This window comes from Achroia grisella, unplaced genomic scaffold (genome assembly GCF_030625045.1).
Source record: "Achroia grisella isolate CSIRO2021 unplaced genomic scaffold, CSIRO_AGI_Agris_v1 utg460, whole genome shotgun sequence".
NCBI classification, from domain to species: domain Eukaryota; kingdom Metazoa; phylum Arthropoda; class Insecta; order Lepidoptera; family Pyralidae; genus Achroia; species Achroia grisella.
In genome coordinates this window covers 1,603,562-1,626,079 of record NW_026712870.1, presented here as the reverse complement: position 1 = coordinate 1,626,079, position 22,518 = coordinate 1,603,562, and the positions used below count along the sequence as shown (strand labels likewise).

The 22,518-nt window shown below is 35.7% G+C and overlaps 1 protein-coding gene across 1 annotated transcript in view; it reads left to right on the top strand.

The window, feature by feature from the left end:
* Positions 1-22,518, top strand: part of LOC131845194 (kinesin-like protein Klp68D) — a 65,973-nt gene that overhangs the window by 36,559 nt on the left and 6,896 nt on the right. The window contains exon 5 of the mRNA XM_059194235.1: positions 4,933-5,126. Coding sequence (XP_059050218.1) covers positions 4,933-5,126 — 194 coding nt within the window. The remainder of the gene's footprint in view (positions 1-4,932; positions 5,127-22,518) is intronic.

Sequence of the window (22,518 nt, the reverse complement as noted above, 5' to 3'; positions counted from 1 at the left end):
AAGAATGAGACCAGGTTGTGGCTATGTACATATTTCTACATAATAATAATTTCGGCCCGTAAGTGTGGAAAAAAACCAACAAATGCTGAGAGAATGAGACGATAGAGAGAATCACACACTTAAACTTAAAAATGTAAAGTAATAATAAAATTATTTAAAAGAGCAACACGCAAGTTTCTTGCTCGTTCTTCTTGTGATGAGACAGCTTTCCGAACGAGCGGTAGATTAAAAAAAACTTAATGACTATTCAAAAGTGCTTCAATGTAAGTTTATTTGAATAAATGATTTTCTAAAAAAAAAAAAAATAATTATAATAATAATAATAAATAGGAAACATGCAAACCAATACAAACGATCATACTCTTGAATACAAATGTTTGTACTGCGAGGATTCGAAGTGACGGGCAGTCAGGTGGTGCGCTAAACCACTGGACCACCGAGGGCAGCATGAGAGTACCTGCTGAGGAAATAAAATAAAACAATGTGTGTAGATGATCTAGATCTCGTATTTGTATTGTAACAGAACGTACCACTTTTCACTCATGAATGCAAAACTCGTAATAAATCCTTCATCAAGTATTGTAATGCAGGATGAAGAAATAACATTATGGGTGATTATGGAAACCAAGGAGTTATCGTAAAATGTATAGATTTTATATAATATACTTATACAAAGAAACACTACTAACTAAGAAAGGATGTAAATAACACGATGACTGCGAACAGGGATGAATGGAAGCGAAAAACATATTACGACGACCACAAATAAATGGGATAAGTAAGAAGCAGGTGATGATGATGACAAAGAAACACTACTAACTAGGGCCAGGAAGGGAAACCGAAAGAAGTGACAATCTTATATATAAAATTCTCGTGTCACAGTTTTCGTTCCCATACTCCTCCGAAACGGCTTGACCGATTCTCATGAAATTTTGTGAGCGTATTGAATAGGTCTGAGAATCGATTCTATCGAATTTATTTATATATATTCGAATCTATTTTTCATCCCCATAAATGTAGGGTAGTCCACCCCTAAATTTTTTTTTTATTTTAAGGCAAAACAGCGTTTGCCTGGACAGCTAGTATATATATAAAAATGAATTGCTTATTACGAGTTTGTCTCGCTAAAACTCGAGAACTGCTGAAATTGATATTCGTGAAAGTCTAGGGAAGGTTTAAACGGTGATAAAATATGAAGACATTCATTGTTTGTTTTCCAGATCAATACCTGTGTAAATGTGCGCTGAAAGTATCATCTGTTATTTGTAATTGTCTAAAGTACTCTGCGTGAGCCACTCAGTCTCTCATACTTTATCATTTACTTTAGTGACTCAGTCTACACCTAATCCAGCCGTCATTTGCTGGGTCCTATTGTGTTTGAACCCGTCCGAAACTCCACTGATTTTTGTGTCTATTTGTAATATTGAAATAACCGTTTTTTACTGCATGCATATGTATATAAATACGGAATATACACCAAAAAACCACTTTTTAAAATTTTTGTCTGTCTGTCTGTCGTTCTGTTTGTTCCGGCTAATCTTAGAAACGGCTGAACCGATTTTAACGGGACTTTTTTTGGCAGGTAGCTGATGTAATAGGAAGTAATTTAGGCTACTTTTATTTTAGAAAAAATCTTTTATTTTATAGAAAAATAAAGTATAATTCCACGCGGACGAAGTCGCGGGTACAGCTAGTATAGAATGTAATTTGGTATTTCAAACTAAATAAGTAGCCTATCAATACATACTATAAAATAAAGTCGCTGTCGCTGTCTGTCCGTCCCTACATATGGTTAAATCTTTAATCTTCTTTCTTTTTTTAAATAGATAGAGCATTTCTAGAGGAAGTTATATACATATATAATACATGTACACCCGTGCAAAACCGGGGCGAGTATCTAGTTATGTAATAAATTGTTATTACCTACTACAATTTGGAAACGGTTTCATACTAAGTATAATATTGTGGGCAGATGGTTGCGTCCGAAAATTGCGGTAATGTTATGGATATAGTTGCGGTGTGTTGTGAAAAGTTGATGTGGCCCCGTAACGGCTGGATGTTTATATATGTCGGATTATGCAATGTAAACATCACGCTCGAATAATTATAAAACATCCGACAGCCTTTGTCCGAGTTGATTGTGGTCCTTCAAATGGAGAATACAATTATTTTTATAACTAATTACATAATATGTTTAGGTTAAAATCTATCTTTACAGCTCCGTTATAGGACTATTCGTTTACCATGAGAAATATATTTGTATTATAATAAAATATTATTCATATACATAATTGTATATATATCTTACTAATATTATAAATTCGAAAGTTTGTAGGTATGGATGTACGTTGGTTACTGTTTCACGCAAAAATTACTGAATGGATGATGATATTTTACAGAAATATAACTTAAACATCAGAATAACACATAGCCTATAATTTAAAAATATATGTAAATTGGACGATATATAATGATAAGTGTGATGCAGACGAAGTCGCGCGAGTCATATAATATATAATTATTATTATTAAACAACAAGAACATAATTACATAGTATAAAACAAAGTCGCTGTCGCTGTCTGTACCTATGTATGCTTAAATCTTTAAAACTACGCAACGGATTTTGAAGCGGTTTTTTTTAATAGATAGAGAGATTAAAGAGGAAGGTTTATATATAATACACTAGCTTTTGCCCGCGGCTTTACTCGCGTTAATTTATCCCCTTAGGGGTGGCATCAAAATCCTTTCTTAGGGGATGCCTACGTCATAGTACCTTTATGCATGCAAAGTCTCAGCCCGATCGGATTAAAATTGACAAACTTTCATCCCCTATTTTATCCCCTTGGGGGTAGAATTAATCAAAATCCTTTCTTTACATCTACCTGCATGTCAAATTTCAGCCCGATCCATCCAGTGGTTTGGGCTGTGCGTTGATAGATCACTATGTCAATCACCTTTTGAGTTATATATATAGGTAATAAGCAAGATTACAAGTTGCAATACGTGAATCAACTTGCGCATGACTGAATATGATATATTTGCGGACGTAAAAAATGTACCTATTGTGGTTTTAATGATCGCTAACAAATTCCTATTTTTTTATAGAATACGCGTAATAAAATGCCTTCTTGTTACATTTAGAATAGAATAGAATAGAAATCATTTATTCAAATAAACTTAATTTAAGCACTTTTGAATAGTCATAATATTTTTTTTTAATCTACCGCTTAGGGGATGCCTAAGAAAGGATTTTGATAAATTCCACCCCTAAGGGGATAAATTAACGCGAGCGAAGCCGCGGGAAAAAGCTAGTTTCCTATATATTAACTAATTTGTTTTATGGTTGCACTTCTAATTTATCAAATTCGGGATTTAATACTGTCGTCGTTGCTTTGCCTTTATACCATTATCTGTGGTCCGCGCAGTATGTCATTCTCTTCAACTGATCTCTATCGGTCGTCATATCTGAGCATACTCTCCTTTTATTCATATCATCTTTCACACAATCCATCCATCTTTTTTTAGGTCCTCTCCCTTTCTACCCATCCACATTCATATATTAAATACTGTATCAAACAAATTTATTAAAAACAAATTTGCAATCATTACATAGTACCTATAAAACAAAGTCGCTGTCGCTATCTGTCCGTCTCTATGTATGCTTAAATCTTTAAAACTACGCAACGGATTTTGAAGCGGTATTTTTCATAGATAGAGTGATTCAAGAGGAAGGTTTATATGTATATATAATACATGTACACCCAGGCGAAGCCGGGGCGAGTAGCTAGTTTGTAAATAAAAACAATATAATACTACATTGAAATGCATCCGAAAAAACTGATTGATCAACGATTGTTTCCAGTTCAGTAGTATCTGAAGGTTATATTTTTCAATCGAAGATTTCTTAAAGCAGAGCTAAATCATTTCTCGAGGTTAAGTTTTTATTACTTGTAAGAAATTTAGGTTTTACAGGAAAACTAACTATATTTTTATCTCTAACTGTGTTGACTTGGATTACCTCTATCTCACCTATTTCTGCTGCCAAGGAGTTTACTTTATAAGGTTTTGAAGACATGACGAGCGTGGATGGCAATAGTTGTTCATGCACTGGATTTTCATTTAATATTAGACATAGACACCTATATAAATATACATTGTAAATAAACTGGCTTTTAAAAGAAAAAGTAATCCAATTGAGTTTTTGCTAGTTCTTCTCAATTGGAACTATATATTGAACTGGACGATAAGGAAAAAAATATAACATAAATTACAAAATTGAAGTTCAGAAGCGGCTAAAATGTCTTATATGAATAAATGATTATTGAATTTTGAAGGCTAAGATATACAGGACTCATAACTCCCATGCCACCAGGCTGGTACCACGACCGTCACGTGACGAAGTGGCAGTTTCCACTTACCATCAAGTATACCGTGAGCTTGTTTGCTAAATTATGTATTTATTTGACTTTAATGTACATAATACAAATGGTAAATAGTATATTTGGTAGATTTAACGCCAAGCGGCATTTTCTGTCAGTCAACCAGAGGTGGTACAGAGAATAATTAATGATAAACAAAATGCAACTAAACATATATAAACACAATGCAAATTATAAACTCTCAAGTTCAAATTCAAATTCAATAATTATTTATTCATATTGCACTTTTTTCTCGTTTTTGAACGTAAAATTTTTTATATTGTATTGTTTTAACTTAGATGTAATAATATATTACATAATTATCTCATATCTCATATATAAATATGAACAAATATTATATTATATTTAAATGTATACCAAATAGTCTGAGTCACAGAATCATAGAGAGTAAAATAGAAAAATGTGACTAAGACAGAACTGAGAGAAGGAAAGAAACAAAAAAATTGTTACAAATTTGGATATTTTATTTACGTATCATCTACATTGTCGGCAGGAACTGAACGGGTTCTACATCCCCGAGATGACATCAGTGGTGTGCAAGTCCGCCGCGGAGATGGTGCGCGTCATGAAGGCTGGCAACAAGAACCGAGCCGCCGGCCGCACCGACATGAACGAGCACTCTTCGAGGAGTCACGCGGTGTTCCTCGTCACCGTGGAGACGGCGCATCGCAAGACCAACCGCATACGGTCAGACATTACTTTACTTTATTAATACATTCGATACGTTGCTGGCGGAGACGACGACCTTAACCACTCCATAAAGCTTCATTAACTGGGCGCCTGCGCGATCTGCCCCTGTCGCTCTAATCGATCTCCCATCCAATTTAAACGGGGATCGAAGTTACGACGTCCTGAGCCAAGGTTCAAATCCTTAACGGTGCCCTCGGACTAAAGTCGTATCCGTCAGGCAGGAGCTGACCTTCAGCCACTCCATATGTCCTTTCGTAAGTTTGGATTGCGCTCTGCACTCGCCCTCTATCGTCGTGAGTTTCTCAACTGAAGTAGCTTTTTTGTCTTGTGGAAAAATCTTCATCGGCCCGCTGGAGCCACTAAAAGCAATAAGCTACGATTTTTTTTTTAAAGGTTGATAATGGAATGGTTCACCCGCCTGCGCTAACGGTTTACGCTGTCGGGGCACCAGTGCAGGATGATAGGATGAACATGAAGTCAGATCAGTTAGCCCAACGTGACAAATTCGCCGGGGGTTTCCAGGGGGAACCGCGTGGAGGTCGATCTGACATGGTACATTGCTAGCAATGGGATCATTAGTCCACATTACTAACAATCCCCTTCCCCCCAATAAGCTACGATTGCCGTTGCCGGAATCACAAGGTCGTTTTAGCATAACTATCTGAGCTTCGGCGACTTTAGCCCACCGTATATATGGTGTAGGATAGGCCCAATTTCGTTGTTAGGTCGATCTATTTCAACGTACGCAATTCTGTAAGCGACGGTGCACGTGTTTCCAGGGACATTTGATGGAGGACCTGCCTTTCTTAAGGCGAGCACCCTGGCCTCAGTGGAGAATAGAGGTGGGGCGGAGCTGGTTACTCCCCAGCATCTAGGGCGGACTCTTCTTCTGCGCGAATTAGTAGAGCAGAAGGATCAGAACTTCTGACCGACTGCCATTTGCCAATTTTAATCAATTTTCTATTTCTCTAAAGTGTATTGTATTTGTTAAATATGTGGCACCTGGGACGTGTTGTTAATCACAACTAGTTAATCTGATAAACACGAGTCACCAGAACGTGTGAACGTCCATAAATATAAATTTTCTTGGCATCTACTCGATTTTTTTTCATATGTATTGGGAGTTACATAACATGTTTGTGTAGTTAACACATCCATATGTATATGACGTTTAACGAAGATGGTAAACAAGGATACGGCCCACATGATAAACGGTTACCGTAAGCTATGGACGCCTGAAACACCAGGGGTTTCACGTGCGCGCTTTCGATCCTTAAGAAGTCTTAACGTGGATTTATATTTGTCTGATATCTCGTGACGTTTCGTGTCGTGAGGTTACGTCTGTTTTCACATTTCTATGTCATGTTCTGACGCCTTTCGAAGATATTTTGAATCAATACAGCCGTAACGCGGGAAGATGAAACTCTGACGCATCACAACACAACACTGACACTTGTATATGTGTCTGATGTGCCATGACGCCCTATTCACACGCCCCTCCCCTTTGACTCAACCGGTATCGTTTCTGATCCCTTTTTTTTTCGCACTACTCTAATGCTGTTGGCCGCAGCTGGCCTTTACAGCTTCACCGGACGTGAGGGCACTCCAAACCCGCGGAAGGACTTATGGAGCAGCTGAAGGCCAACTCCTGCCTGACGGATACGACTTTAGTCTGAGAGCACCACTAGGGGTTCGAACCTCGGCTCAGGCCGTCGTAATATCGATCCCCGTTTGAATTAGATGGGGGATCGATCGGAGGGTATTTCTGATCCGATACAATAGAAGTTATCACAACTCATTACGCGTTACTAATATGAACGTTTCCATACTAAATACACCAATTTATATTATGAAGTCTGATATGTCGACCTACTTGAAATCCTTCTTGAAAAACCCCCATGCTGTAGTCTCTAGAAAATGCCTCGGCAGGTAGTTTGCTTCGCAATCTACGTGTTAATGCAAAACGTAATCAAAGCTCACGAGAAAAATGAAGTATTATTTTTAGACTAGTGTACCCGCAACTTCGTCCGTGTGGAATTTAACTTTATTTTTCTAAAATAAGAAGCTTATATTACTCCTTATTACATCAGCTACCTGCCAAAAGTCCCGTCAAAATCGGTCCAACCATTTGAGAGATTAGCCGGAACAGATCGACTGTTTGACAGACAAAAATTGTAAAAATGTTAATTTGGTGTATGTACCGTATTTATAGTCATATGCATATAATAAAAAAACGGTTATTTCAATATTACAAACAGACACTCCAATTTTATTTATAGGTATAGATGTATAGATTAATTCCATCGGACATGTCTGATAATCGAATTAGGATCTACTAATAGTTTGATGTGCTCCAATTTCTCAAACATCGTTACTCATACTGGATTCGTTGATCCTGACATTGTCCGTCATAATGAGTACTCGTCATAATGAACTCAATTTGCTCACCGTAATTACAAATGTAAAAGATATCATGGCTCTGTGCCAAACTCAATTTTTTACATAAATAAACACTCACTCACGTCATACAATTCTTTTTAATCTACATGCATCACGTCGGGGTCACCAGTGTGGTTATGGTTGGCGTGTTGATATACAGAAGGAGTGATATTAATAAAAGATTGAATATATGACAGTGTATATAATAACAGAATTAAAAATAACAAATAATAATTAATTTAACAACTCATTTTGATCAGTAATTTGCAAGCGAATTAATGTGACATTTTTGACAATATACTTTTTATTCAAATGTGTCTGTGTTATATGTCTAGTTTATGCAAGGAGGTTGGTAGCCTACACATGTAATCATACAAATGATTGATTTTCTTATGGATGATAATGGAATGGTACACTGAATGATTTAAGCATACATAGGGACGGGCAGACAGCGACTTAATTTTTTACTATGTAATGATAATAATGATAACAAATCATCAAAGAACTGCAACATATAAATGACGTGTCTGATGATGCTGTTAATAATAATTGTGTGTATGTACATTAGGATTATTGGGATAACAGAATAACGTAGGAGGCTCAAGATTGGATGGCCCAATTTAGAGATGATGCATTCGACCCAGCTTATTACGTGTTCAGCATTCAACCAACTGATACATGTACACCCATAAACGTCATTGCTCTTGAAATTGGTAAAAATATCAACATATTGAACGTGCCAAATAAAAATTTGTTGTTTGTAACAATAATGTTTTGGTTTAATGAGTGCAATGAAGATGGGAAAGACATTTATTCGAGGTAGGTTCAATTCTTGACTTTATGTTACAACTATCTAAAACTAATAGTCACGACTGTAATCCCAGATAAGGTAGACAGGGTTAGTCAAAAGTCAGTGTTGTTGTAAACGCGTTTGACATGGTAATCCCAGATAGTCATTGTCAATAGTCAATGATGAGAGGGGATTGTTAGTAATGTGGATTAATGATCTTATTGCTAGCAATATACATGGCAGGCTGACCTCCACGCGGTTCCTCCTGAAAATCATCGTTATAAATTCTTGGTGATTTGTCACGATGGACTTACTAACCTGACTTCATGTTCATCATGTCATCCTCCACTGGCCAGCGTATACCGTTAGCGCAGGCGTGTGCATCATTACATTATCATCCACTAAAAAAAATAGTCAATGATAGTGGAAAGGGGATTGTTAGTAATGTGGATTGATGATCACCACAATACCAGCTACTTCCATTTGACTGCATTCAGAACCGAGCAGCCAGAATCATTGGTAATTAACGTCTATGTGACTCGACTCGACCCAGTGGCTTTGCGGCGAGATATTGCATATCTGTGCATTTTCTACCGCATATATCACGGGGAGTGTTCTGAGGAATTGTTCGGATTAATACCAGCTGCTGAGTTTCACCACCGTACCACCCGCCAGAAACTAAAATACCATCCTGATCATTTGGATGAATGGCGGTCTTCCACAGTACGGTTTTCTAGAAACTTTTTGCCTCGCACAACCACATTGTGAAATCACCTTCCAGCAATGGTATTTCCGAAACGATACGATATTGAAACCTTTAAGAAAAGAGCTTATTCCTTTTTAAAAGGCCGACAACGTACTTGCAATTCCCCTGGTGTTGCGGGTGCTCATGGGCGGCGGTAATCACTTACCATCAGGTGAGCCGAATGCTCGTTTGTCCCCTGTGTTATAAAAAAAAAAGATCTTATTGTTAGCAATGTACATGTCAGGCTGACTTCCACGCGGCTCCCCCTGAAAACGATCGTGATAAATTCTTGGTAAATTTGTCACGATGAACTAACTGACCTGACCTCATGCTCATCTTATTACCCTCCACTGGTGCCCCGCAAGCGTAAACCGTTAGCGCTCCAAGGGGATTAACTAGGGGATGAAAGTTTGTATGAAACTTAGTCAATGTCAAACCGATCGGGCTGAGACTTTGCATGCATAAAGATACTATGACGTAGGCATCCCCTAAGAGAGGATTTTGGTGAATCCCTAAGAGGATAAATTAACGCGAGCGCAGCCGCGGGCAAAAACTAGTTATATATGTAAACCTTCCTCTTGAATCAGTCTATCTGTTAAAAAAAAACCGCTCCGAAATCCGTTGCGTAGTTTTATAGATTTAAGCAAACATAGGGACGGACAGACAGCGACAGCGACTTTGTTTTATACTATGTAATGAAGATAATAAAGGATCAGGCATTGCTAATAGAATGACACGAACGGTACGACCCAATTTCATCCCCATCGAATGTTCCCCTTGTCACGCTATAGTGGGCACCGCCGTTTTAAACTAGGCTGGGGCCCTTGGGCAGTCAAGAATTCGGGGCCCTGTTTTTTTTTATATACTCAGCGCCATCTTAGGCTCAAGTTAAGCTAGCTAAACCCTGTGTTATGGGTACTAGATAACTGATACATATACATAGATTTTTTTTATGTAAATACATACATAGAAAGCACCAAACCGATACAAACGATCATACTCATGAATACAAATGTTTGTGCCGTGCGAGGAATCGAACCCGCGACCATCGGACGTAAAGCGGTGTCATTGACTTGTGACACTATATGATCGCAGGTGCGGTACTCCTTACCTTACTATATATAGGCTAATCTATACTTCCTATAGACACAATGATTGTCTGTGGCAGTTTGCGAAATGTTACTGTTGCGGTCAGTTGCCCAATACTAGAGTAATTTGGACATCTTAATGTACCACTCTCAAGCGTGAACGAATTAGATGCTGCTCTCGTAAATTGCAATTGCTCGCGGTTTACTGAATATAGACTTAATGTAAATAGAATAAAGTTGCAAATAAAATGTAAATGGTAAATAATGTACATTGATCATGTGAATTGTTAGAAATAGAAATGGAAATAATCTTTATTCAAATAAACTTAATATAAGCACTTTTGAAATAGTCAAGTTTTCTGATTCTACCGCTCATTCGGAATGCAAACTCATTACAAGAAGAATGAGCAAGAAACTTGTGTGTTGCTCTTTTAAATAAATATTGATTTACTTATATTTAATTAACAACAATGATTAGACATGCGACAATCAACATAGAAACCGCTACGCACTTAATCTCTGTTCAATCAGATAACATTGTCAGCGCTACGAATTGTAAGTTAGATATTTTTTACAAAAACATTATTATCATTTATAAATTCTTCAATTTTATAATAAGTTTTTTTAAAAAGAAAATATTTTATAACACATTTGAATTTTTTTTCAGCCAAATTGAGTAAATGGAAATAATCGTATATACATATAAATAAAATTGGAGTGTCTGTTTGTAATATTGAAATAACCGTTTTTTACTACATGCATATGAATATATATATACGGTACATACACCAAAATAACACTTTTTACAATTTTTGTTGGTCTGTTTGTTCCGGCTAATCTCTGAAATGGCTGGACAGATATTGACGGAACTCTTTTTGTTATCAGATTTTAATCAGAATTATCAATTATATCATAATTACTTACTTATATGTGTCATTATGTATGTGTAGATTAGATAATGAGTTACAAGTTCACGAACTCATAATTATAAATGTTTGTGTAATGAAATTTGAACCCGTGACCGTTAAAATGTGAGGTAGTGTGCAAACCGCTGCACCACCGAGGCCTTGCAGTGGCTAGTTGGCAGTGAGTGGCAGTTGTGCGGGCGTGGAGGCCCTGGCCGGACGGCGCGGACGGTAGTTGACACCTAGAGTCACGCAGCCCTCGGCAGACGGGTGCCGCCGCGCCGCCCTGTCGCCGGGTCAGACTTTTTTCTTTTCCAGACCAAAACCGTTAATTGTAATAGTCTAAAATACTCTGTGTGAGCCACTCAGTCTCTCATATTTTATCATTTACTTTAGTGACTCAGTCTACATCTATTTCAGCCGTCATTGGCTGGGTCCTATTGTGCTTCAAACCGTCCGAAACCCCATTGATTTTATAAATAAAATTGGAGTGTCTGTTTGTAATATTGAAATAACCGTATTTTATTACATGCATATGAATATATATACGGTACATACACCAAAATAACACTTTTTACAATGTTTAGTTCTCTGTCTGTTTGCCTGTTCCGGCTAATCTCTGAAATGGCTGGACCGATTTTGACGCGACTTTTTTTGGCAGGTAGCTAATGTAATAAGGAGTAACTTAGGCTACTTTTATTTTAGAAAAAATCTTTTGTTTTAGAAAAATAAAGTTAAATTCCTATGCCTAGTCCTTGTTAATGTGTATTTATTTATAACAACCTTTATTTAAAAGAGCAACACGCAAGTTTCTTGCTCATTCTTCTTGTGATGATACTGCGTTTCGAATGTGTGGTAGAATCAATTAAGTAAGACTATTCAAAATTGCTTATATTAAGTTTATTTGAATAAAGGTTTTATATATTTATATTGAAAAATATAAACAAAAATTCGTTCTAATCTTAAGCCGTTTAGGAGAAGTTAGGTAACAAACACACGTACAGAAGAATTATATGAACAAGTATTAAGATATAAATTGAAGGCTTTTTTAGGACGCTATAAACTCTGAAACTACCAGTCGGATGTAAGGAAATCATTCCAGATTTTACGAGGATAGCATAATGCTTACAGTTTATGGGCTATTCAAACATCACGCTGCAACAACTTTAAGGTGTCAAACAGAGAGTAAAAGAGAGTTGTGCTTCTTTGCTTGAGTGTGTGATGTGATGGAGTCGGTTGAAGATCGATATTCTCAGATATACTGAATATAAAATTTCATTTCAGATGAGTATAAACACGAAACTTGCGACATGAGAATTTTATATATTAACTACCATAAAGTAATTTTTGTAGCTGTGACGTGGTCGAGTGGAATTAGTAGTCATGCTCACTAAAATGTCCAGACATGTGGCGGCGTGGTGGGCCGGGTAATTGGGCTCCCTAAAATATGGTCGAGCGCAGTGATGGTTGGCTCATCCGTCATACTCGAGAATGAGTGCTGCTTGTAGGGACTGGTCTGCTCTTATCACTACGACTGATTTAATCTTATTGTATATTTATATTTGACCCAAAAAATTAGTGCTGGTTGGTAGTTTGTATTCATTCACACGTTTCGACTTGTAAATGTAAACTTACAAGGATTATTTAAAAGAGCAACACACAAGTTTCTTGCTCGTTCTTCTTGTGATGAGACAGCTTTCCGAACGAGAGGTAGATAAAAAACAAATTGTTATGACTATTCAAAAGTGCTTAAATTAAGTTTATTTGAATAAATGATTTTCTATTCTATTCTATTCTATTAGATATCCAATGGAATGTCCTGTAAGGTCATATCACTATTTGTTTGCTCCAAATGATCGTTGTGTTGAATAGAAGGTTAAAAAATGTAATTGTGAGCGGTGAATGTGGCTGAAGTCGTGAAAACCTCGGATCCTTCACGGTACAGTGCCCTTCCTAACTCTCCCCACTCCCCACCACCAGTTGCGCATCAACCACTTTTTTTTACAATTTTAGTATATGGATAACTAGCTGACCCGGGCGACTTCGTCTGCATCACACTTACATGACATTTATCATATGTCGCCCAATTTACATAATATACTTTAAAATTATAGCCTACTAGCTTTTACCCGCGGCTTCGCTCGCATAACTTCACACTGGCTGCTAGATGGCGCTGATTTATAATTTATTAGTGCAGTGAGATGGCGCTGAAGTAGCAAAATGTTGATATTAGTTTTTTTATAAAAAATACTTGTTGTTTTTTTATTATAAAAAGTATCCTATGTTCATTCTAATGCCTCCAAGAACATGTGCACAAAATTTCATGATGATAGGTTCAGTAGTTTTTGCTTGAAAGCGTAACAAACATCCCTACTTTCAAATTTTTAATATTAGTAAGGATGTGTTATTCTGTATGTATACGCTACCTATTACTGTAAAGTTTCATCAAAATCCGTTGAGTAGTTTTTGCGTGAAGGAGTAACAAACATCCATACTCACAAACTTTAGCGTTTATAATATTACCTGCTTTTGCCCGCGGCCTCGCTCGCGTTGATTTATCTCTTTAAGGCTGGAATTTATCAAAATCCTTTCTTAGCGGATGCCTACGTCATAACATCTACCTGCATTCCAAATTTCAGCCCGATCCGTCCAGTGGTTTGGGCTGTGCGTTGATAGATCACTATGTCAGTCGCCTTTGAGTTATATATACGTAGATTATGATTAAGATTTAACTACCTCCAAATAGTGTATACATTTATAAAATGATTAATCGATTGATAAAGTTACACGTGAGTAATAGTATAGTATTACTAGCGTGTGTGGGAGTGAGTTATATTCACACATTTTTGAGGGTCAATGTTGTCAGCTGTCTTCCTACATGGCGGCGGCCGTCTCGTGTGGGCTGAGCTTATAGTGCTAAATGTAATGCTAATCATGATAACGACATGCGCTTCCTGAAATATTTTAAGTTTAGAGTTTCCGTATCACTTCACTACATAGTATAAAACAAAGTCGCTGTCGCTGTCTGTCCGTCCCTATATATGCTTAAATCTTTAAAACTACGCAACAAATTTTGAAGCGGTTATTTTAATAGATAGAGTTATTCAAGAGGAAGGTTTATATATATAATACATGTACACCCGTACGAAGCCGGGGCGAGTAGCTAGTTACTAAAGCTGTATTGCATATTTGTATTTACTTATTTAATTTAATGCAAAAAATAATTAATATGTTTATAAGGGCAGAGTAAGGCCCAAAAGAGATGAATGGACTGTGTGAAACATGATATGGTAAGAAAGGAAGTAAATAACGAGATGACTGCGAACAGGGTTGAATGAAAGAGAAAAACATATTATAACGGTGTATGTATCGCATTTATATTCATATGCATGTAGTAAAAAACGGTTATTTCAATATTACAAACAGACACTCCAGTTTTATTTATATGTATAGATAGGTACACGCAAGTTTGTTGCACGTTCTTCTTGTGATGAGTCTGCGTTCCAAATGAGTGGCAGAATCAAGAAAATGTGACTATCAAAATTGCTTATATTAAGTTTATTTATATAGAGATTATTTGTATTTCTTTATCCTCTTTAAATTGTTTGAAAGTAGACTGTATGTGTTTACACTTACGTTTCATTTTGCAACTATACATGTGTTCATTTTGCAATTTTATTTATATGTATATTTAAGGACAAACTAAATACTGAAAGATGATTCATATTGGTTTCACGAGACATGAATTCGTACGTTAGAATTAGATTGGTTTAGTATGAAAACTGTATCATAGGTATTTCAGTATTTAACTACACTACTAACTTCAGTATTTAACAAACTCTCAGTGACTCATGAAGTTGTACCTACAATTACATTGTAGTAAGGGAAAATAATATGTAAAATATTACCTACATACATATATGTACATATCTTATTATGAATTTAAATATCTTATTGTGTTTTTATATTGTGCCTAAATAAATTACTGCTGGTTGGTAATTTGTATTCACACGTTTCAACTTGTAAAATGTGAACTTACAAGGATTGTTTAAAAGAGCAACACACAAGTTTCTTGCTTATTCTTCATGTGATGAGACAGCTTACCGAATGAGCTGTAGAAAAAAAAAATATTGACTATTCAAAAGTGCTTAAAGTTAAAGTGCTTAAGTTTATTTGAATAAATGATTATCTATTGCATGGTAATGCAAAATGGTATTCATTTGGTAGATGTTTAAACACACGACACTCATAATTATAATAAACTGAATTTCAATAAAACACACTAAACTAAAAAAACTTAAAAACATTGCAATAATTGCCAAAAAAACCGTTTACCATTTAGTATTATAAAGGTACTTGCATGTGCGCGTGTGTGTACGTGTGCGTGGGCAAGTGTATGTATCAAATGGAGACCAATCATACTCATGAATACAAATGTTTGTGCCGTGCGAGGAATCAAACCCGCGACCATCGGAAGTAAGGCGACGTGCTAAACCGCTAAACCACCGAGGCCGTCATATTATAGAAGGCAAGGCTATTGCGTATACTCAGCATCTTGGACCTAACCTAAAAATAAGTGTAATAGTTAGCCGATGTTTGCGTATTGCCTCAAAGATTGTCCCTTTAGTAATAACGTTCTTACATATATACTATATTATTATTATTAATATTATAAAGCTGAACAGTTTGTTTGTTTGAACGCGCTAATCTCAGGAACGAATGGTTCGAATTAAAAAAAAACATTTTTGTGCCTGCATTTTATAGCTTGTCAGGTCGACCTCCACGCGGTACCCTTTTGAATACATCGTAGTCAATTACTAGTAAAGTCGCCACCGTGGGCAAACTGACCTGACCTCATGCTCATTCTGTCATCCATCAGAAAGAAAAGAAAAGAAAGAAAGAAAATTGTTTATTAGGTACACTGACAATAATTTTTAAAATTTAATTTACATTTTATATTAATAATTAGAGTACCAACTAGGTCTCCGCTCAGCATATGTCGTGACGGGGTGCCACGACGCTGGTTTTCAGCGGATACCTTCATATACAATAAACATAATAAAATAATAATAATAATACACATACATACATAAATCCAGGCGGACAACACAAAGCAAACATTTACGACATACTACCATATATAAATAAACATCAAACATAAACTACACACTGAAACATAAAATATAATCACTGGTGCCCCGCCAGGGTATACCGTTAGCACAATCTGGTGTACCATTCCATTATCATCCCTAACAAATAAAAAACATTATGTTACGACCAATAGGAGCGGAGCTGCAATGAAAAATATTGCAAAAGGTGGGGAAATTAAACACAGGCGGGTCAGCTAGTCTATATAAAATTCTCGTGTCACAATGTTAGTTACCATACTCTTCCCAAACGGCTTGATCGATTTTTATGAAATTTTATATGCATATTCAGTAGATCTGAGAATCGGCTACTATCTATTTTTCATACCCCTAAGTGGTAAGGGATATCCATCGCTAAATATTTTTTATTTTTTCGACATAATATTTTATTTTCATTTTATTATTATTTATTCAAATTCAAATTCAAAAATCATTTATTCATGTAGGACATTTTAGCCGCTTATGAACGTCAAATTTTTACATTATAATTTTATTTTTTCCCTACCGTCCAGTTCGGTATATAGATCCAATTGAGAAGAACTGGCAAGAAACTCAATTGAATTACTTTTTTTTTAAAGCCAGTTTATTTACAATGTATTTTTATATAGGTGTTTATGTCTAACATTAAATGAAAATTCAGTGCATGAACAACTATTGCAATGCACACTCGTCATTCAAGTAATCGTTTAGTGAGTAATAGGCTTTGCTCAGTAAATATGATTTAATTTTAAATTTGATGTTTTGAATTTATTTAAGGGTAATTCCAACATTGGTATCTTTAGGATTGAAAAATACGTACAACCCTAATTTTTCACACTTCTAGCATCAACCCTGTAGCCGACGTGCCTCGCGACCGGACCTGTAAAATAAAACATTAAAATATTAATAAAAATAAACACATAACAATATATAGAAATAACCATACAAATATGAATGATTACTTACCTTTTCCTACATGTATGCTTAAATTGATACTTCACTGTTAAAATACATTGTTTGTTTGTAGGGTGTATCTGTAAAACTTAATGTTACATAGCTGTATACCTACTTATTTGGTAATTAAATTGATACCACCGCTCGTGCGTAAATAATAATCTCAGGACAATTCACACAGCGCCATCTAGACCCAAGTTAAGCTATCTAAAGCTTGTGTTATGGGTACTAGACAACTGATACATATATACATAGCTATTTTTTTTTGTAAAAACATACATATTATACATAGAAAACACCCAGACCGATACAAACAATCAACTCATGAATAAAATTGTTTGTGCCGTGCGAGGAATCGAACCCGCGACCATCGGTCGTAAAGCGGTGCACTAGACCGCTAGACCACCGAGGTCAAATAGCGACACCTATAGCAGTTATCACTTCCCTCGCACCGCAGGCGTACACGTCCACTATCCTCACGCTATATATGCGCAAGCGACACGGACAGCTGTAAACTTCAATCGTTTTTCATTACTGAATATTTCACCACTCCACGCTTAACTGTATCGGCTTCAAACCCCTATTCTGTCCCGGCAAACGTTGTTTAAACGTTGTTTAGCTTGTATATATAGCTGAATCTATTTACTATGCGATAACAAGTGGCACACGTAATAACGTTTGTATGTATTCACTTGTATGGTAATAATGATTTGCGACCAGTTTTTATGTCAGCAACTGAGGTCGCGATGACAAATACAGTAGGTGAGGGCCACTACGTACTCCCGTCTTTAATCTCGCGAACTAATGACCATCCGAGTCCACTAAAAACAATATCACAATAAGTTACAGTGAAATTGAAATCGGTTTAAAAAAATATTCATCCTTCAACTCGAAATGATGACCTCGGTGGTCTAGCGGTCTAGCGCACCGTTTGCGACCGATGGTCGCGGGTTCGATTCCTAGCACGGTGCAAACATTTGTATTCATGAGTTTGATTGTTTATTTCTATGTATAATATGTATGTTTTACAAAGTAACAAATATCTATGTACTAATATCAGTTGTCTAGTACCCATAACACAAGCTTTGCTTAGCTTGGGACTGTGTGAATTATACTGTGACTAGCTACTCGCCCCTGCTTCGCCCGGGTGTACATGTATTATATATAATAATAATAATATAATAATCCCAGGACAATTCACACAGCGCCATCTAGAGCCGAGTTAAGCTAGCTAAAGCTTGTGTTATGGGTACTAGATAACTGATACATATACACAGATATTTTTTTTTAAAACACCCAGACTAGAATTGGTTGGCATATACATATGTATCCATACGTAACAGTGATGGTAATAATTGAAATTTCCGCCCGTAGGAAATGGTAAATAGATATCCGCCGAGGGTCCCGACGCGGCGACGGTAGGGTTCCCCGCAGGCCTGGCTAACTCACTTAGTGACAACACACACAAACATACACTTACATTATATTAGTTACTAGCTGTTCCCGCCACTTCGTCCGCGTGGAATTTAGTTTTATTTTTCTAATATAAAAGTTGCCTAAGTTACTCCTTATTACATCAGCTACCATCCTAAAAAAGTCCCATCAAAATCGGTTCAGCCATTTCAGAGATTAGACGGAAGAAACACATAGACAAAAGTTGTAAAAAATGATATTTTGGTGTATGTACCGTATTTATATTCATATGCACGTAGTAAAAAACGGTTATTTCAATATTACAAACAGACACAAGTTTTGTACGTTCTTCTTGTGATGAGTCTGCGTTCAAGAAAATGTGACTATCAAAAAGTGCTTATATTAAGTTTATTTATATAAAGATCATTTATATTTCTTTATCCTCTTTAAATTGTTTGAAAGTACGTGTTTGACTTGACTGTATGTGTTAACGTTTACGTTTCAATTTGCAACTATACATATCGTCCATTAAATAGAAAACTATAAAAATAATAGACAAAAATTATAAAAAAAATTATTTTGGTACATACACCAAAATATTTTTTTATTTATATTCGGTATATATAAAGAACGGTTATTTCAATATTACAAACAGACACTCCAGTTTTATTGCAATTGCCATAAAACGAATTACTAACTTTAGCCAAACGACATTTAGGTAAAATCAGTTTGTTATTGTTACGTAAGCTTTTATTGGTACAATCACTAATTCTTTTGAAACTGTCTATATTCCTTCTAGCATAGATGATATTTTCATAAATATATTGAGAAGCAACGGTAAGGATATTTGATTCCTTAAAGCACTCTTGTAAAGACTCCCTGGAACCCATACTATAAATGTAGTGCGAGTACTCAACGATACTCAACAACTGTGAGTTTATTTACTGGCCGGCCTGGAATATTGTTTAGAATAGAATAGAATAGAAATCATTTATTCAAATAAACTTACATTGAAGCACTTTTGAATAGTCATTACATTTTTTTAATCTACCGCTCATTCGGAAAGCTGTCTCATTACAAGAAGAACGAGCAAGAAACTAGCGTGTTGCTCTTTTAAATAATTTTATTATTACTTTACAATTTAAGTTTAAGTGTGTGAATACAAACTACCGATTAACACTAATTCAATTAAATAATCAAATAGAAAAAATATTGAATACACAACAACTGGTTATACAATTAATAAGAGGAAATCAGTCATAGTGATAAGAGCAGACGAGTCCCTACAATTCCTCGACGAGGCACCCTTAATCATCTTTCATTTCATAAAGATAATGTGTAGATATTCTTTATGTAAGAAATAACTTATTTCTTACATAAAGATGCTCATGGGCGGCGGTAGTCACTTACCATCAGGTGAGCCGCATGCTCATTTGTCCCCTGTGTTATAAAAAAAAAATCTCTTTCTGTAGCATACACATATATTTACTTGAAAAAACATTTCTTTAAAAGAGCAACACACAAGTGTCTTGCACATTCTTCTTGTGATGAGTCTTCGTTCTGATTGAGCGGTAGAATCAAGAAAATGTGACTATCAAAAAGTGCTTATATTAAGTTTATTTATATAAAGATTATTATATATTTCTTTACCGTTTTTCAATTGTTTGAAAGTAGACTGTATGTGTTTACGTTTACGTTTCAATTTGCAACTATACCTACATATGTGAAAATATGCTCCAGATCCAAATCTCAACTCATAGTGCGAGTACTCAACGATACTAAACAACTGTGTGGTTATTTACTGGCCGCCCTGGAATATTGTTTACCTACCTACCTATCATGACCCACTTACGTATTTTATATCTCTACTAACTATTACACGCGAGTTCGTCCGCGTGGAATTTAATTTTTTTAAAATTAAAATATCTTTTCTGAAATTAAAATAAATTGAGTAGTTTCTTTGGGCATTAGCTATCTGCGAGTGAAAGTCTCGTCAAAATTGGTTCAGTCGTTTCAAAGATTATCAAGGACAGACGGACAAAAACTGATTTTTAAAATTATTTTTTGACATAAGTAGCGAATCATGTGTTAGTAGCTGTACCCGCGACTTCGTCCGCATGGAATTTAACAAATAAGTTAATTACAGTAGAGAATCTTTCTAAAATAAAAGTAGCCTAAGTTACTCCTTATTACATCAGCTCCCTGCCAAAAAAGTCCCGTCGAAATCGATCCAGTCATTTCAGAGATTAGCCGGAACAAACGGACAGAAAGACAAAAATTTTACAAAATGGTATTTTGTTGTATGTACCGTATTTATATTCATGTAGATTTAGTAAAAAACGGTTATTTCAATTACAAACAGACACTCATTTTATTTATATGTATAGATGTATAGATTACAAATAGACACTTTAATTTTAATTATTTAGTTGTAAGTAATTAATAATAAATATCAAATCAAAAATGTCGATGTCAGATATTTCCTTAAAAAAAAAAAAAAACCCTACTCCAAACATAAAAACAAAATGCAATCAATCTGAAAGTATGTATATTCAAAGAAATAATTTCCCAAATTTCAAAGACCGAGTTATAAATTAATCATCATTACATAGTATAAAACAAAGTCGCTGTCGCTGTCTGTCCGTCCCTATGTATGCTTAAATCATTAAAACTACGCAACGGATTTTGATGCGGGTTTTTTTAATAGATAGAGTGATCCAAGAGGAAGGTTTATAGCTTTGCACGGGTGTACATGTAATATATATAATATATATTACATGTACACCCGTGCAAAGCCGGAGCGAGTAGAGTTATCCAAAAAGAAAATGTACCATGTCAGGTTGATCTCCATACGGCTCCTCTTGGAAATCATCATGGATTTTGGAAGCGGTTTTTTTTAATAGATAGAGTGATTCAAGAGGAAGGTTTATATATATAATACATGTACACCCGTGCGAAGCCGGGGCGAGTATCTAATATTAATAAAAATATAATATAATAATAATTAAAAAAGAAAACAATCAAATTGAGAACCTTCTACTGTTTTAGAGTTACAAATATCACTTTTCCCCCTTGGCCTGTCGGTGTTTTTTTTTTAAGCCGCAAGTACTTTTTTGCGACGTACTTTTTGCCACTACTGTTTACTGTTGTAATTCACCGCAAGTCTTTCGATATGGAGGACTTAACATTGATGTCATAACATCTTTTTTATGTAATTGGCAATGGTTGACGGCCTATTTGATGGTATGTGGTAACTGGTGACCGTCGTCTGTATACAATAATATATAAATATATATAATAAATAAATAAAATTTATTTTGAAAAAATATTTATTAGACAAGATTTATTATAGCACTAGCTTTTGCACGCGGCTTCGCTCGCGTTAATTTATCCCCTCAGGGGTGGAATTTATCAAAATCCTATCTTAGGGGATACCTACGTCATAGTAGCTTTATGCATGCAAAGTCTCAGCCCGATCGGTTTAAAATTGACAAAGTTTCATACAAACTTTCATCCCCTATTTGATCCCCTCGGGGGTAGAATTAATCAAAATCCTTTCTTAGCGGATGCCTACATTATAACATCTACCTGCATGCCAAATTTCAGCCCGATCCGTCCAGTGGTTTGGGCTGTGCGTCGATAGATCACTACGTCAGTCAGTCACCTTTGAGTTATATATATAATATTTAGATAAACGAATTTCTGGGTGACGAACAATCCTACAATCATTACGTAGTATAAAACAAAGTCGCTGTCGCTGTCTGTCCGTCCCTATGTATACTTAAATCTTTAAAACTACGCAACGGATTTTGAAGCGATTTTTTTAAAGAGTGATTCAAGAGGAAGGTTTATATGTATATTACATGTACACCCGTGCGAAGCCGGGGCGACTAGCTAGTAATATATATATATTGTCTTCAATCGTATTT